The 15936-nt window shown below is 42.3% G+C and overlaps 1 protein-coding gene across 1 annotated transcript in view; it reads right to left on the bottom strand.

Annotated features, from left to right (window-relative positions):
* LOC126124775 (derlin-2-like) overlaps positions 1-15936 on the bottom strand; it is an 83246-nt gene that overhangs the window by 47833 nt on the left and 19477 nt on the right. The window contains exon 4 of the mRNA XM_049915120.1: positions 12352-12474. Within this exon, the coding sequence (XP_049771077.1) occupies positions 12352-12474 (123 nt within the window). The remainder of the gene's footprint in view (positions 1-12351; positions 12475-15936) is intronic.

Here is a 15936-nt window from a genome sequence, read left to right as displayed (position 1 = left end):
CGTGTAGGATACAGATTCCTCGACTTATGCCAAAGGGTGGTTAGGTTTCGAGTTATGCTGAATAGGGCAGGTGTCCACTATATGCAGGAGGTGGCTACATGGGTAGCAGGGGCTGTGTGGCATGGACTGGGCGGTTTTTTAGGTTAGAGGGTCTAGGGAAAACAAGAGAAGGGCTTCAGTCACAACGGGTGCAGGATGAACACAGGAAGAATGTAGATACGGGAACGATTGGTATAACAGTTGTAAATTGTCGTAGCTGTGTTGGGAAAGTATCAGAGCTCCAAGTGATAATAGAAAGCCCTGATGCTCAAATAGTTATAGGCACTGAAAGTTGGCTAAAGCCAGATATAAGCTCAGCCAAAATTTTTGCGAAGAACCTAATGGTGTTCGAAAGGGATAGGCTAAACACGGCTGGCGGTGGCATGTTTGTTGCTGTTAGAACTAGTTTATCTTGTCGCGAAATTGAAGTAGATACTTCCTGTAAGTTCACGTACCCGACTCGTACGATAACAGTTGGTGGCGACTTTAATTTACCCTCAATATGTTGGCGAAAATACATGTTTAATTCCGGAAGTACACATAAAATATCATCCGAAATTCTGCTAAACGCATTCTCTGAAAATTATTTCGAGCAGTTAGTTCATGAGCCTACACAAATAGTAAACTGCTGTGAAAACACACTTGACCTCTTAGCAACAAATAATCCTGAGTTAATAACGAGCATCAAAATCGATTTAGGGATTAGTGAACAAGGAGTTGTTGTAGAGAGAGTGAATATTGTAATCCCCAAATCCTTGAAAAATAAGTGAAAAATATACCTATTCAAAAAAGCAGATAAAAATTCACTTGACGCCTTCCTAAGAGACAATCTACACTCATTCCAAATTAATAATACACGTGTAGACCAGATGTGGCTTAAATTCAATGAAATAGTATGGGCAGCAATTGAGAGATTTATACCAAATAAATTAACAAACAATGGAGCTGATCCTCCTTGGTACACAAAACAGGTTAGAACACTGTTGCAGAAACAACGAAACAAACATGCCCAATTTAAACAGACGCAAAATCCCCAAGATTGGCGATCTTTTACAGAAGCTCGAAATTTAGCGCTGAATTCAATGCGAGATGCCTATAACAGTTTCCACAATGAAACTTTGTCTCAAAACCTGGCACAAAATCCAAAGAGATTCTGGTCGTATGTGAAGTATGTTAGCGGCAAGAAACAATCAATGCCTTCTCTGGCGATAGCAATGGAGGTACTATCGTAGACAGTGCTGTCAAAGAGAGTTACAGAACACAGCCTTCCAAAATGCCTTCACAAAGGAAGACGAAATAAATATTCCCAAATTCGAATCGAATACAGCTGCCAACACGCGTAATGTAGAAGTAAATATCGTCGGAGAAGTGAAGCAACTTAATCACTTAATAAAAGCAAGTCATCTGGTCCATGCGGTATACCAATTAGGTTCCTTTCGGAGTATGTTGATGCATTAGCTCCATACTTAACGATCACGTACAAATGTTCGCTAGATGAAAGATCCGTACCCATACCCAAAGACTGGAAAGTTGCACAGATCACACCAACATTCAAGAATGGTAGTCTAGTACCTTCCGCCGCAGAAGTCGAACATGTGGCAGAACAAATGGATGTGGTCAGCCCATAGGGGGCTCCACCTCCGCGGCGGCTATTCCGCGCAGCGGCTCTCGTGCAGCGAGGGCGCCACCGCTAAGCCACGTGCAGACAGCGGCCAATAGCCGCTCCCTCCGGTTTCATATACAGGGACCCGCTCTGCCCTAGTCCAGCCAGTCTGGTACTCGCTCTGGATTTCGTTTCTATCTCAGCGGTACTGCGTTCTGGTCGTTGCTCGTTGTTGACCATTGCCTGGCTCTGGTTCCGAGTGGATTTACGTTTGGTGTTTGGTGTTGTGGTTTCCACAAGGCTCCGTGGTTTATCTCTTCCTTGTTGCATCGCTCATAGTCGGTCGTGGTCGGCTGTTGTCAGTTGTCGTTGGTCTGTCGTCCGACTCGTCCTGTGTTTACCTGGTTGTGCGTGCTCCACCACCGGCAGCTTCCACACCTGGCGGCTCCGATCCGCAGCCCAAGGCATTCCCGCTGTTAGTTGTGGTTACTACAGGTAGTAGGAGTAATCCACTAAATTACAGGCCCATATCGTTAACATCGATATGCAGCAGCATTTAAAACATATATTGTGTTCGAACATTATGAATTACTTTGAAGAAAACAGTTTATTGACACCCAGTCAACATGGTTTTAGAAAACATCATTCCTGTGAGACACAACTAGCTCTTTATTCACATGAAGTGTTGAGTGCTATTGACAAGGGATTTCAAATCGATTCCATATTTCTGGATTTCTGGAAGGCTTTTGACACTGTACCACACAAGCGGCTCATAGTGGAATTGTGTGCTTATGGTACACCTTCTCAGTTATGTGACTGGATTTGTGATCTCCTGTCAGAGAGGTCACAGTTCGTAGTAACTAACTGAAAGCCATTGAGTAAAACAGAAGTGATTTCTGGTGTTCCCCAAGGTAGTGTTATAGGCCCTTTGCTGTTCCTTATCTATATAAACAATTTTGGAGGCAATCTGAGCAGCTGTCTTTGGTTGTTTGCAGATGACGCTGTTGTTTATCGACTAATAAAGTCATCAACTAATAAAGTCATCAGAAGATCAAAACAAACTGCAAAATGATTTAGAAAAGATATCTGAATGGTGAGAAAAGTGGCAGTTGACCCTAAATAATGAAGAGTGTGAGTTCATCCACACGAGTGCTAAAAGGAACTCATCAAACTTCGGTTACACGATAAATCAATCTAATCTAAAAGCTGTAAATTCAACTAATTACCTAGTTATTACAACTTAAATTGGAAGGATCACATAGAAAATGTTGTAGGGAAGGCTAACCAAAGACTGCGTTTTATTGGCAGGACACTTAGAAAATGTAACAGACCTACTATGGAGACTGCCTACACTATGCTTGTCCATCCTCTTTCAGAATGCTGCTGTGCAGTGTTGGATCCTTACCAGATAGGACTGACAGAGTACATCGAAAAAGTTCAAAGAAAGGCAGCATGTTTTGTATTATTGCAAAATATGGGAGAGAGTGTCCCAGAAACGATACTGGATTTGGCTGGAAACCGTTAAAAGAAAGATGTTTTTCTGAGACTGAATCTTCTCACAAAATTCCAATCACCAACTTTCTCCTCCGAATGCAAAAATATTTTGTTGACACCAACCTACATAGGGAAGAACGATCACCACGATAAAATAAGGGAAATCAGAGCTTGTATGGAAAGATATAGGTGTTCATTCTTTCCACGCGCTATACGAGATTGGAATAATAGAGAATTGTGAAGGTGGCTCAATGAACTCTCTGCCAGACACATCAATGTGATTTGCAGAGTATCCATGTAGATGTAGACTGAAGGGGGACACTTTTTCAAAACACCTCTCTCTCCCCATTATCACCATAAAAACATTATGATTTATGACTCTGTGAGCCCTTTTAGGCAAACCAACAACAAACAGTTTGTTTGCTCAACACTGCATACCTGGAAACAGGCTTTGTTACCGATTATGAGGTTTTTGTTATCAGTCAATTTCTGATGTCCCACACATTTTATTGGCATTTTTTCACTTATGTGAATGGCACAATGCAAAATGAAGATTCCAAAAATTATGGTAATTCCAAAAGTGCAAAAATTCCTATAACAGTGTCAAGAGTATTCACATCAATTTACCCTTCTTCTATAGCTCTGTTTTTGTGCAGAAATTTGCTTTAATTTGTTGTAACTATGGGCAACACGAACTTGAAAGCAAAACAAAAGAAAAATTATTGGTACTGAAAAGTGTACCTCTTTCAATCTCATGATCAACTGACTGTAAATGTAGTATTCTGCCAGGATCTGTATATATTTTCTTGAACGTGTACGTGCAGTGTTACTATAAGGGATAGTCATATAGTTTTAATTATTGCCTCAAAAAAAATCAAGCTGCAACCATAAAACTTCTTGATGGTGTTAGTTACCCTCTCCATATTCACCCTTCAATGTGACACATTTTTCCCAATAATGGATCATTTGGCAGAGACTTTGGTTTTGTAAGTCTATATTCTAGCAGTTCTGGAAATGTCCCACCTCAAAAATCACATTGTCATTTTGGAAATACCTGCCACACAATGATTTCTTTACCTGAAGAAATAGGAAGACGTTTTTGGCTGCCATGTTAGCAGGATACAGACACAAGACAAAATTTCTTGCCCAAAGATGCAGCATGTATGCCACTGTCAGACACAGAATGAGCTGGGGCATTGTCTTGGAGCAAACACTCTCCCTCAGACACCTTTCTGAAATGCTCCATCTTGACAGCAGTCTGTGATGGTTTGCCCCTTAAAATCACACCATAACTGTCAAAAAACAGTCAACATCACCTTGCCCAATGATGGCAAAGTTGTTGCTTTTTCAGCAGTGATGAATCCACATGCTTCCACTGCTTGCTCCTTTGTGTTGAGGTCATAGGGTTGCAACAGCAACTGTCCATAGTGATTAGGCTGCTAAAAAAAGTCAACTGAATTGGCCTGACAGAGCTGCAACATTTCTTCTGCTGCTTCTGTTTACCAGGCTTTTTTAATAGGTGTGACCAGTCGCAGAATCCAGCAGGCTGTAAACTTTCATTATCAAAATGTCATGCAAAATTTTGAAAACTGACTGATTTCCACATTTGATGCTATCATTGGTCTTTGAGCACTAGGGCCTTCAAGTCTCTAGTGATTTCCTGTTTTTTACAAAGAGACAGTCTGCCATTTTGGTCCTCATCATTTAAACTTGTTTGAGCAAACTGGAAGCACCTGTGCTACATAACCAGAGTGTCATATGATACTGCATTGTTGCTGTATTTCCACAAACTCGGCATTGATTGTTGCAGCATTGTTCCCCTTCAATGCAGAAAAAAATCTACTGCTCGATATTCCACTGTATCATTATGACTCCCTCTCATAAGATGCTCCTGATGAGCTAACAACTCAGATTCCCTAATGAGTTATAACCGTAATTCATTTTTAGTATCATAACTCCAAAATATAAAATTTCTAAACAGACTGCTTGCTCCTAAGTTCAAACCACTCTGCAGTTTGAAATTCTGGTGTAAAAAAAATATCAACTCTAATTGACATGAAGGACAGTAAACTGCACATACATATTTTTTAAAAATCTTACAAAGGAAAATCTAGGATGGAATGTAACAATATCATGAAAAAGAAAGCTGCTACTCACCATATACCTGAGATGCGGAGTCACAGACAGGCACAACAAAAAGACTGTCACAAATACGCTTATGGCCAGAATGGTCTCTGCCACACGCGCACGCACACGCACATTCGCGCGCACCCACACACACACACACACACACACACACACACACACACAGAGAAAAATGCAATTCACATGACTGCAGTCTCTTGCAACTGAAACCACACTGCGAGCAGCAGCACCAGTGCAAGATGGGAATGGTGTCTGGGTGGGGGTAAGGCGGAGGCTGGGGCAGGGAGGGGGGACGTATAGTAGGGTGGGTGTGGGGACAGTGAAGTGCTGCTGGGGACTGCGCAGTGACAAGATGGGGAGAGGGTAGGGCAGCTATGTGAAGTTGGGAGAGTAGACGGTGGGCAGGGAAGAGTTTGGGGGGGGGAGGGGGGGGGGAAGGAGAGAAGCAAAAAGACTAGGTGCCATGGTGGAATGAGGACCATGTAGTGCTGGAATAGGGACAGGGAAGGGGCTGGATGGGTGAGGACAATGACTAACGGAGGTTGAGGCCAGGAGGGTTACAGGAACATGGGTTATATTCAGCACAGCTGGTGTTGGTGTGGAGGATCCATATGGTACAGGCTATGAAGCTTGTCATTGAAATGAACGATGTCATGTTGGACAGTGTACTTAGCAACATGGTGGTCCACCTGTTTCTTGGCCAGAGTTTGTCAGTGGCCATTCATGCAGATAGACAGCTTGTTGGTTGTCATGCCTACATAGAATGCAGCACAGAGGCTGCAGCTTAGCTTGTTGACCACATGACTGGTCTCACAGGTAGCCCTGCCTTTGATGGGATAGGTGATGTTTGTGACCAGACTGGAGCAGGTGGTGGTGGTGGGAGGATGTATGGGACAGGTCTTGTATCTAGGTCTATTACAGGGATAGGAGCCATGAGCTAAGGGTTTGGGAGCAGGGGTTGTGTAGGGATGGACGAGTATATTGTGTAGGTTCAGTGGACGGTGGAATACTACTGTGGGAGGGGTGTGGGAAATAGTAGGCAGGACATTTCTCATTTCAGGGCACAACAAGAGGTAGTCGAAACCATGATGGAGACTGTAGTTCAGTTGCTCCAGTCCTGGGTGGTACTGAGTTACGAGGGGAATGCTTCTCTGTGGCCGGACGGTGAGACTTTGGGAGGAGGTGGGAGACAAGAAAGATAAGGCACGGGAGATTTGTTTTTGTACAAAGATAATTATGGTCTGTGAAGGCTTCAGTGAGACTCTTGGTATATTTCAAGAGCGGCCGCTCATCACTGCAGATGCAATGACCATGGGCGGCTTGGCTGTATGGAAGGGACTTCTTGGTATGGAATGGGTGGCAGCTGTCAAAGTGGAGGTATTGTTGGTGGCTAGTAGGTTTGATATGGGCAGGGGTACTTATGTAGCCATCTCTGAGGTGGAGGTCAATATCTAGGAAGGTGGTTTGTTGGGTTTAGTTGGACCATGTGAAGCAAATGGGGTTAACTGCTGTTGAGGTTCTGAAGGAATATGGATAGGGTGTCCTCAACCTCGATCCAGATCGCAAAGATGTAATCAATTAATCTGAACCAGGTAAGCAGTTAAGGATTCTGGGTGTTTAGGAAGGATTCCTCTAGATGGACCATGAATAGGTTGGCATAGGATGGTGCTACATGGGTGCCCATAGCTGTACCCTGGATTTGTTTGCAGATAATGCCTTCAAAGGAGAAGTAATTGTGGGTGAGTATATAGTTGGTCATGGCAACTACGAAAGAGGTTGTTGGTTTGGAATCCGTCCGGTATTGGGAGAGGTAGTGTTCAATAGTGGTAAGGTCATGGAAATTAGGGATGTTAGTGTAAAGGGATGTGGCAGCAACAGTGATGAGCAGAGCACCATGCGGTAATGGGACAAGAACTGTGGTTAATTGGTGGAGAAAATGGCTGGTATCTTTTCTATAGGAGGATGAGTTCTGGGTAATAGATTGAAGGTATTGGTCTACGAGTGCAGAGATTCTCTCAGTGGGGGCACAGTAACCAGCCACAATGGAGCATCCTGGGTGGTTGGGTTTACAGACTTTAGGAAGCACATAGTAGGTAGGGAGTTTTGGAGGGTGGGGTAAATGTAGTAGGTCTGCAAGACAGGGTTTATCAGCTATGAGGGGACGTGTAGGAGGTTTGGAAGTTGTTGTAGAGGTGGTGGACAGCGGTACTCCAAGGCAGGAGTAGGAGGTCAGCAGCTTGGAGAGCTTTTTGAGGTGGCATTGGACATGTTGCTCTAATTCCTAGAGTTAGAGCTGCCCAACACAATATCCTTCATTTCAATGACTGCTTCACAGCCTGTGCCGTACAGATCCTTCCCACCAACACCAGTTTTTCTGAACTGTGCAGGTGGGAACTTTCCCTGCAATATATCCTATGTTCCTGTAAGCCTCCTGGTCTCAGCCTTCATTAGTCATTGTCCTCACCCATCCAGCCCCTTCCCTGTTCCCTGTGATGCACACCAGGCTATCATAGCATCCAGTTTTACTTCTCTCCTTTTCCGCTCTCCCCCCCCCCCCCCCCCCAAACCTCTTCCCTGCACTCCGTATAACCTCCCAACTGCACATAGCTGCCTTAACCTCTATCCACCTTGTCCCTGTGCACTCCACAGCACATCTCACTGTCCCCCACCCCACCCTACTATTCCTCCCCCCTCCACACCCCAGCCTCCTCCTTACCCCCACCCAGCTGCCATTCCCATGATGCACTGGTGCTGCTGCTCGCAGTGTGGCTTCAGTTGCCAGACTCTGCATTTTGTGTGTGTGTGTGTGTGTGTGTGTGTGTGTGTGTGTGTGTGTGTGTGTGTGTGTGTGTGTGACCTAATTTTGATGAAGGCCATACTGGCAGAAAGGTTATCTGTGACAGTATTTTTGTTGTGCCTATCTGTGACTCAGCATCTCCGCTCTATGTTGAGTAGCAATTTTCCTTTTCATAATACTGTTTTTTTTTTAAAGCTTCTGACACATTTGGTTCTTAAGTTTTCCAGATGAGATTTTAAAATTAATGATCCTCTCTCTTCTCAAATGAAAGAGAAAAGAAAATGAATGAAATCTTTATATATATACAAATTACTCACAGAATCCTCACATCACAATAATTTTGTCAGACAATAGCAGAAATCATTTCACAGAATTCTGCAAACACTGCTGGGAATTTGTTTATTTGAGGCATGCTGCCATGGGATGGTTGACCGCAACTGTCATTACCGAGAAAATTGGACAATTACTTTTATTTCATCTGTCTCAGTTGCACTGATATAAAGCTCTGCTGACATGCCCATTCTCAAACCATATACCATGCTATTAACTATAATTATTCATACAACACGGTGCGCATGAACAACCTCTGTACAGCAAAGGATAGAGTGGGCAACAAGTACCCTCAATGATCTTAACCTATGTGTCTGTTGGAGTTTGGTTGTGTCAGTCAGTTACAACAGACACAAAGGCTAAGATCAGTGAGATTAATTGTTGCTCACTGTATACTTTCACAAAATTATGTAATTGGATGGGTAAAAAATCTACTCACCCAGCAGCGGCAGAACACACACATAAACAAAGGTTGTAATTAGGCAACCTTTCAGAGCCAGTGGCTCCTTCTTCAGGCAGAACGGTTGAAGGGGAACGTAGAGGGGTGAAGGAAAACGACTGGAGAGGTCTAGGAAAAGGGGTAGATTTCGGGAAAGTCACCCAGAACCATGGGTTAAGGGAGACTTATCACACGGGATGAGAAGGAAAGAGGATGAGAAGGAAAGACTGATTGTTGTGGACTGCACTGGATGAGATTTGAAAACCTGCAGGCTTAAAGGTCAAAGACAGGCTAATATGCAGCAAGACAGAGATTACTACATAAACATCATGCATGAGTTAATAATAGTGAAAAGCTAAGTGCATTGCACACAACAGAGGTGGGAAGGGGGGAGGGGGGGGTGAAAAATAGATGGGTAAGACAATTAAAGATGTAGAAAACTGAAATGGAATGAAGAAAAGAGTAGTTACAGCGAAGATATGCTGAAACGGAAGAAATTAACTTAAATTAAGGCCAGGTGGGTGGCGAGAACCAAGGGCATGTTGTAGCCCATGTTGTGTTTACATAACTGCTGGTGTACGATATGTGTCGTTTCACAGGTGGCTCTCCCTTTGATAGTATATGTTTTGCCAGTTACAGGGTTGCTATAGGGGTGGTAGGAGTGTGGAGAGAGCAAGTCTTGCAGTGAGGACAGTCACAGGGGTAGGAGCCGTAGGGTAGGGAGATGGGTGCAGGTGGAGCATAGGGTCTGACAAGAATATTGTGGAGATTGGGAGGGCAACGAAAAGCTATTCTGGGTCTGGTGGGCAAGATTTCAGACAGAACTGATGTCATTTCAGGGCATGATTTTAGGAAGTCATGGCTATGTCGCAGTAGCTGATTAATCCATTCCAGACCTAGGCTGGTTGGGTAATTATGTGCAGTGAAGGCTGAGGTGAGAATGATGTTGCCTTAGTTGAGTTGCACCTGCAACACTAGTACAAAGACTTCCCTCCTATATCAGATATATCAAACATTTCCTTGATTGTCTGAAATCCATGCCCCTCCCATCCCCAACCACACACTTTGCTTGTCACCACTGATGCTACCTCCCTCTCTCTATACCAACATCACCCGCGTAATGGTCTGTATGCTGCTGAACATTTCCTCAGTCAGCGACCACCTGATTCCATGCCTATAACATCCTTCCTACTAATCTTTATCAACATTATACTTACCAACAACTACGTTATCTTTGAGGGAAAGACTTACAAACAGATCAGGGCTACGGCCATGGGGATGAACCTGGCTCCATCCTATGCCAACCTTTTCATGGGTTGCTTGGAGGGGCCTTCCTGGGATTCATAAGTCTTCAGCCCCTGGTTTGATTTAGATACATCGATGACATCTTTACCATAGGGATTCATATGAGACTGACCTGTTAAAATGCCTAGAATCTCTGAATACCTTCTCTAAATGAAATTCCACATGGTCCTATTCTGAATCCCTTGCCACTTCCCTTGATGTTGATCTCATCCTCAACGAAGGCAAGCTACACATTTCTGCCCACATTAAACCTACCAACAAACAATAGTACTTACATTTTGACAGTTGCCATCCTTCCCATGTCAAATATTCCCTCTCATAGAGCCTTGGCGTTCGAGGCAAACATATTTCTTCGGTTGCAGACTCTTTACAGCAATACACCACTAGTCTCACCTAGCCTTCACTGCATGTAATCACCCAACCAGCCTAGCTCAAAAGCAGATTTCTCAGGCCATCACATCCAATCCTGATACTGCTGATCCCTCCAAAAACAACTCTGGAGTGCCGGTCTGGAATGGATTAATCAGATACTTCGACAGGGGGCATGACTTCCAAAATCATGCCCTGAAATGAGATCCATTTTGTGTGAAATCTTGCCCACCACACCTAGAATAGCTTTTTATCGCCTTCCCAATCTCCGCAATATTCTTGTCAGACCCTATGCTCCTTCTGTACCTATCTCCCTACCCTATGGCAGTTACCCCTGTGAACATCTTGCTGCAAGACTTGTCCTATGCACTCTCCTGTCACCACCAATAACAGCCCTGTGACTGGCAAGACATATGCTATCAAAAGGAGAACCATTTGAAACGACACGTCGTACACCAGCTGTTATGTAAACACTGTTCAGTCTTTTACACAGTCATGACTACCACCAATTATCAATTAGGATGAATGGGCATAGGCAGAGGGTCTATACTGTCAACAAGCAATATCCTGGTGCAGAGCACGCTCTATAACATGACAATCATGATCTCGCTGCCTGTTTCACCACACACACCATCTGGATTCTTCCCCCAGACACAAGTTTCTCGGAACTCCGCAGGTGGGAACTAGGGCTAAAACACGTCCTTGGTTCTCACCACTCACCTGGCCTTAATTTACATTAATTTCTTCCATCTCAGCATTTCTTCACAGTACTACTCTTTCCTTCACTCCATTTTAGTTTTCTACATCTAACGATCTAGTTTTCACCGGCAGTTTTCATAGGCAGTTACCTCTGTCTTGCGTATTACCCTGTCTTCTACCTTTAAGCTCTCAGGTTTTCAAATCTTGTCCAATGCAGTCCCCAACAATCAGTCTTTCCTTCTCATCCTGTGTGGTAAGTCTTCCCTGTCCTGCGGTTCTGGGTGACTTTTCCAAAATCTACCCCTTTTCCTAGACCTCTCCAGTCCTTTTCCTTCACCCCTCTTCCTTCCCCTTCAACCCTTCTGCGTGAAGAAGGGGCCACTGGCTCTGAAAGGTTGCCTAATTATAACCTTTGTTTATGTGTGTGTTCTGCCACTGCTTGGAGAGTAGATTGTTTATCTATCCAATTAAATTATTTTGTCAAAAACTGATTGTATACTTTGCTATACAGAATTGTCTGTGTCATTTGGCGCCACACTGTATGAATAATTATGGTTAATAGCAAAGTATGTGGTTTGAGAATGGGAGTGTCAGACTGAAACAGGTAACTACTGCAGCAGAATTTTATCAATGCAACTGAGATGGATGAAGTACAAAATTATCCAATTTTCTCATTGAGGGAAATTATCGGAAGCATGACAAAATGCCTTTCAGCAGAACCCCAAGAGCTCTTTATCAGTATGTGCCTCAGTGGTATGATGATAGCTCCACTTAGTGTACTTTCCATGGGACCAGGTGGTGAACTAGAACTGCACATAAGCATAATCGCTTACATGCTACTTGCTTCATTTTGTGCACACGCTATTTTTTTTCCCCCCGCCTTCACTAAGCTGGCAACGAACAACCAGCCACTCACAGAAGTCCTCTCACATCAGATAAAATGGAATTACTACAGATTGTACAAGTCTTTGCCTTTCTGGTGTGGTTAAGTTCTTTCTTCACTTAATAGCAAACTGAAACAGTGTATATTTTGGGCAGACAAGTTTCATGGCAAACATTTCATAAATTCTTTCAATTCAGAAATTATCATGTTAGAGTTTACTTATTGAATGGCAATCATGATTTACTCACCTGGAAATTCATTAGGCCAAAAAAATTCATTCGCACAAATGGATTTCTTCGAGACCACACATATACTAGCATTATTGTAAATGCTTGTCCGAGAAAGAGCAGATTAATAAAATATGCAAAAAGCTGGCTTAGATAAGGAAAAATTAAAAACAAATCAAGCAAAGGATGTAATTACACTCTGATCAAGCTACATAGTGTGCACCTGGTAAGATATCAACGATGACTGTACCATTTATTTTGTAATGCACCTATAGAATGTATAAGGGGCAGTCAAATGGAAACGAGGCAGATGGGGGAGGGAAAACAAAAGACAAGTGCCAGTAAGACTCTGAGGGTCCCATACAAACTTAATTATGTACACAGATAGATTGTCTACATGTTTTGAAGAGTGAGCTTGCAGGTATCAAAATATGTAACATAAAAGGCCACACCTGTTCAGTGTCTTGGCTCAGAAGCTCTTTAATTACTTACACTATCAAGGAACTGTAGACCTTAGTATTTGACATAAATTTCCACTTGATACCTATACCCAGTCCTAAGAAAACAGGGTCTTAACAGGCAGAGAGACAAACAAAATAAAGTGATTCTACGAAAGTTCTTGCTTTACCAACTGAGGCATGGAACCCTAAAAAGTAAATAAACTGTTTATAATTTCAAAAGTGAACAACATACTTGTTAATGCATTTATCCCACAGAGACAAGACTGTCAATGCCTTCATGAATAATGTCTGCTGTAGCCTACAGGACCATGATTGTACCCAGGCACACACTTATTTGTGCAAAGCAAATCGACTGTCACGAATATCTTCCTTCATGGCACCAAAAATATAGATATCACATGGGGAGAAAATGGAACTGTATAGAAAATGTGTAAGGGCTTCCCAGGAAAACTTTTGCAACATAGTTTAAACATCGTTGGTAATATGGGGGCCCACATGTTGCCAGGGTTGTTTTGGCTATGATGCAGACATTTCACTGGGAGTCCCTTATACATCCTTCAAATGGACCTGTATCCCCCCCCAACCCAATTCCCATATTTTTGGTTCCATGACGAAAGAGATTCTTGGCAGTTGATCTGCTCTGGATGAAGAGGTGCACACCTGGGTACAGTTGTGAATCTTTAGGCAACCACAAACAGTTTTCCATGAATGCATAGACCGTCTTGTCTCAGTGGGATAAATGTACTAACAGTTATGGTGATTACTTTCAAAATAATAAACAGCTTACTTTTCAGGTTTACATATCTCAATTGGGAAAAACAGAACCCCACTTTCTTCTGTTAAGATCCCATCTGCCTAGTTTTTATTTGACAGCCTCTCATGTGTTACTGATTCTTTTGTATTCTTTGTCCTATCTCTATCTATTTCCTTTCAAAGCACACTGATGTACACAGCACTACACACATTTTATTTGGATAAGATATAAATAGTTGGTTTTAAGTGATTACAGGTACTGGACTACTACTATGTGAGTACAAAAAAACAATAATTCACTTATTTACTAGATTTCTTTGTAATGAAACCTAGAATACTGCTTCAATGTACATTTCATAAAAATCACTCTGTTCATTTACATATAGTCATTACTATTTGCAAAGTTATATCTGTTCAGTAAGCACACCATTATTGAAAAATGCTGAAGTATTAGACATGTATGTTTTAAGTTTCAGGAACTCTGCACACTACAGAATATCTCATAATTAGTGTGAGGCAATGTCAGAATCAAACAGTGAACAGATGACACAAGTTACACAGACAGAACGTAATGCAAATATTCCCAGGGCAAGGAAACCTAGAACTAGGTCAGTTTAGTTTACTATGAACTGGATGGAACGGAGGAAGGGGAAGAGTGTGGTTTCAAGTTTTATTTGCAGACTTGTGGACAAAATAGTGTCACATCATCATCATCATCATCATCATCATCATCATCATCATCATCATCATCATCATCATCATCTACAGTTTCTAGCTCCTGGCTGAAACTGCTTAGAACATAGACTTCTCCACTTTTTCCTGTCCTCCCACCATGTTCCTCTCTCCACTCTGTCCCTGTCTTCTCATTTTGGGGAAGCCTCAACCTAGAGAGTGCATCCCTTGATGGCGGATTGGGGAATGCTTGTCAGCATCCTCTGGCTATTGAGGGGCAGGAGGGAAATAAAATACCTCCCAACAGACTACAATGGCCAGAGAGAAAACTCCATCAACAAATCCAGCTACAATATACACAGAAAGCCAATAGCTGATAAACAACATGCTTTCAAGCATGAAAGCCACAATATGGCTGTAAATATCAACAAGAGAAACTTCAATAAATATCTATATTTGAAGACAGGCAACATTTACAAACCAAGTTTGTGTTACTACCATGTGCCACCATCTGTTGGATGATGTTAAAACAAAAATGCACTGATTCATAGGCTTGTTAGAATTTGGAAGCCATTGCAGTAAATTGTGCTACGAGGTTTTCGCTATGATGGAAATAGTGCATTGTCATTTTGTGATTCACCTTTTGCTTTGGAAGCCGCTGTGGCCGAACAGTTCTATGTGCTTCAGTCCCGAACTGCGCTGCTGCTAATGGTTGCAGGTTCTAATCCTGACTCAGGCATGGACGTGTGTTATGCCCTTGGGTTAGTTAGGTTTAAGTAGTTCTAAGTCTAGGGGACTGATGACCTAAGATGTTAAGTCCCACAGTGCTTAGAGCCATTTGAACCATTTTTTTTGCTTTTGGAAGGGAAAACACAAGATGAAATAAAAGTAAAATTAGGTACTGTTTAAAGTGATCCTTCGTCATCAGTGACAAGAGTTCAATTTTGTTCAACGCTGTTTTGTCACATTCAATGAAATGCCAAGAAACAATCAAAACAATTGGCTGCTTCTCGTAAATCTGCTCAAAATAAAGCAGAGTTGGCTCAATCAACCAGAAAAGTTATGGCAATGAATTTTAGGGATGTGAAGGGTCTCGTCTTCATATAAGATGACCTTTGCATTCTAAAAAATGTCCTCTTAACATTTTCAGCTAATGGGAGCATCGACGCCTTTTCTGTAACAATCACCAAAAGTAACCCATTGTTTTGATTGCTGCCTGGTTTCCTGTATGATGATTAATCCACATCTGATCCACAATGACAACTTCACATAAACAGTCCATTGGATCTTGCTTAAGTTGCTCTCAACACAGTTTTGTAATTCAAAGACGCACTTACTAATTGCCCAGTGTGAGCAATTGTGGAATTCAACTGAAGTCCTTGTGGAACTCAACTGAAGTCCTACAGACCTCTCTTAAATTTTTCAAAACATGGCACAATAGTTAAAAACCACACTCACTTGCTGTCCAACATTTGTAATCACAACAGCCATCAGCCTGCCAATTTTTCAACACCAATCCATCATGTGATTTTTTTTTTTTTTTATTTTTATATTTTTATTTCCTTATTGACCAACGAGAACCATGAAGCATTTTCATTTCCTCTTCTTTTCTTGGTATTTTCTATTTTTCCAGTGTGCCATCATCTTCCCTTGTAGTCTTTCTGTTTCTTCTGTCCATGTTGTATTTCTTCTGCACTAAAAGTCTTCTAAATTTAATATT

Source organism: Schistocerca cancellata, unplaced genomic scaffold, assembly GCF_023864275.1.
Source record: "Schistocerca cancellata isolate TAMUIC-IGC-003103 unplaced genomic scaffold, iqSchCanc2.1 HiC_scaffold_426, whole genome shotgun sequence".
In the NCBI taxonomy this organism is placed as follows: Eukaryota; Metazoa; Arthropoda; class Insecta; order Orthoptera; family Acrididae; genus Schistocerca; species Schistocerca cancellata.
Note: the sequence above shows the minus strand (reverse complement) of the source record. Positions and strands in the feature narration are given on the sequence as shown.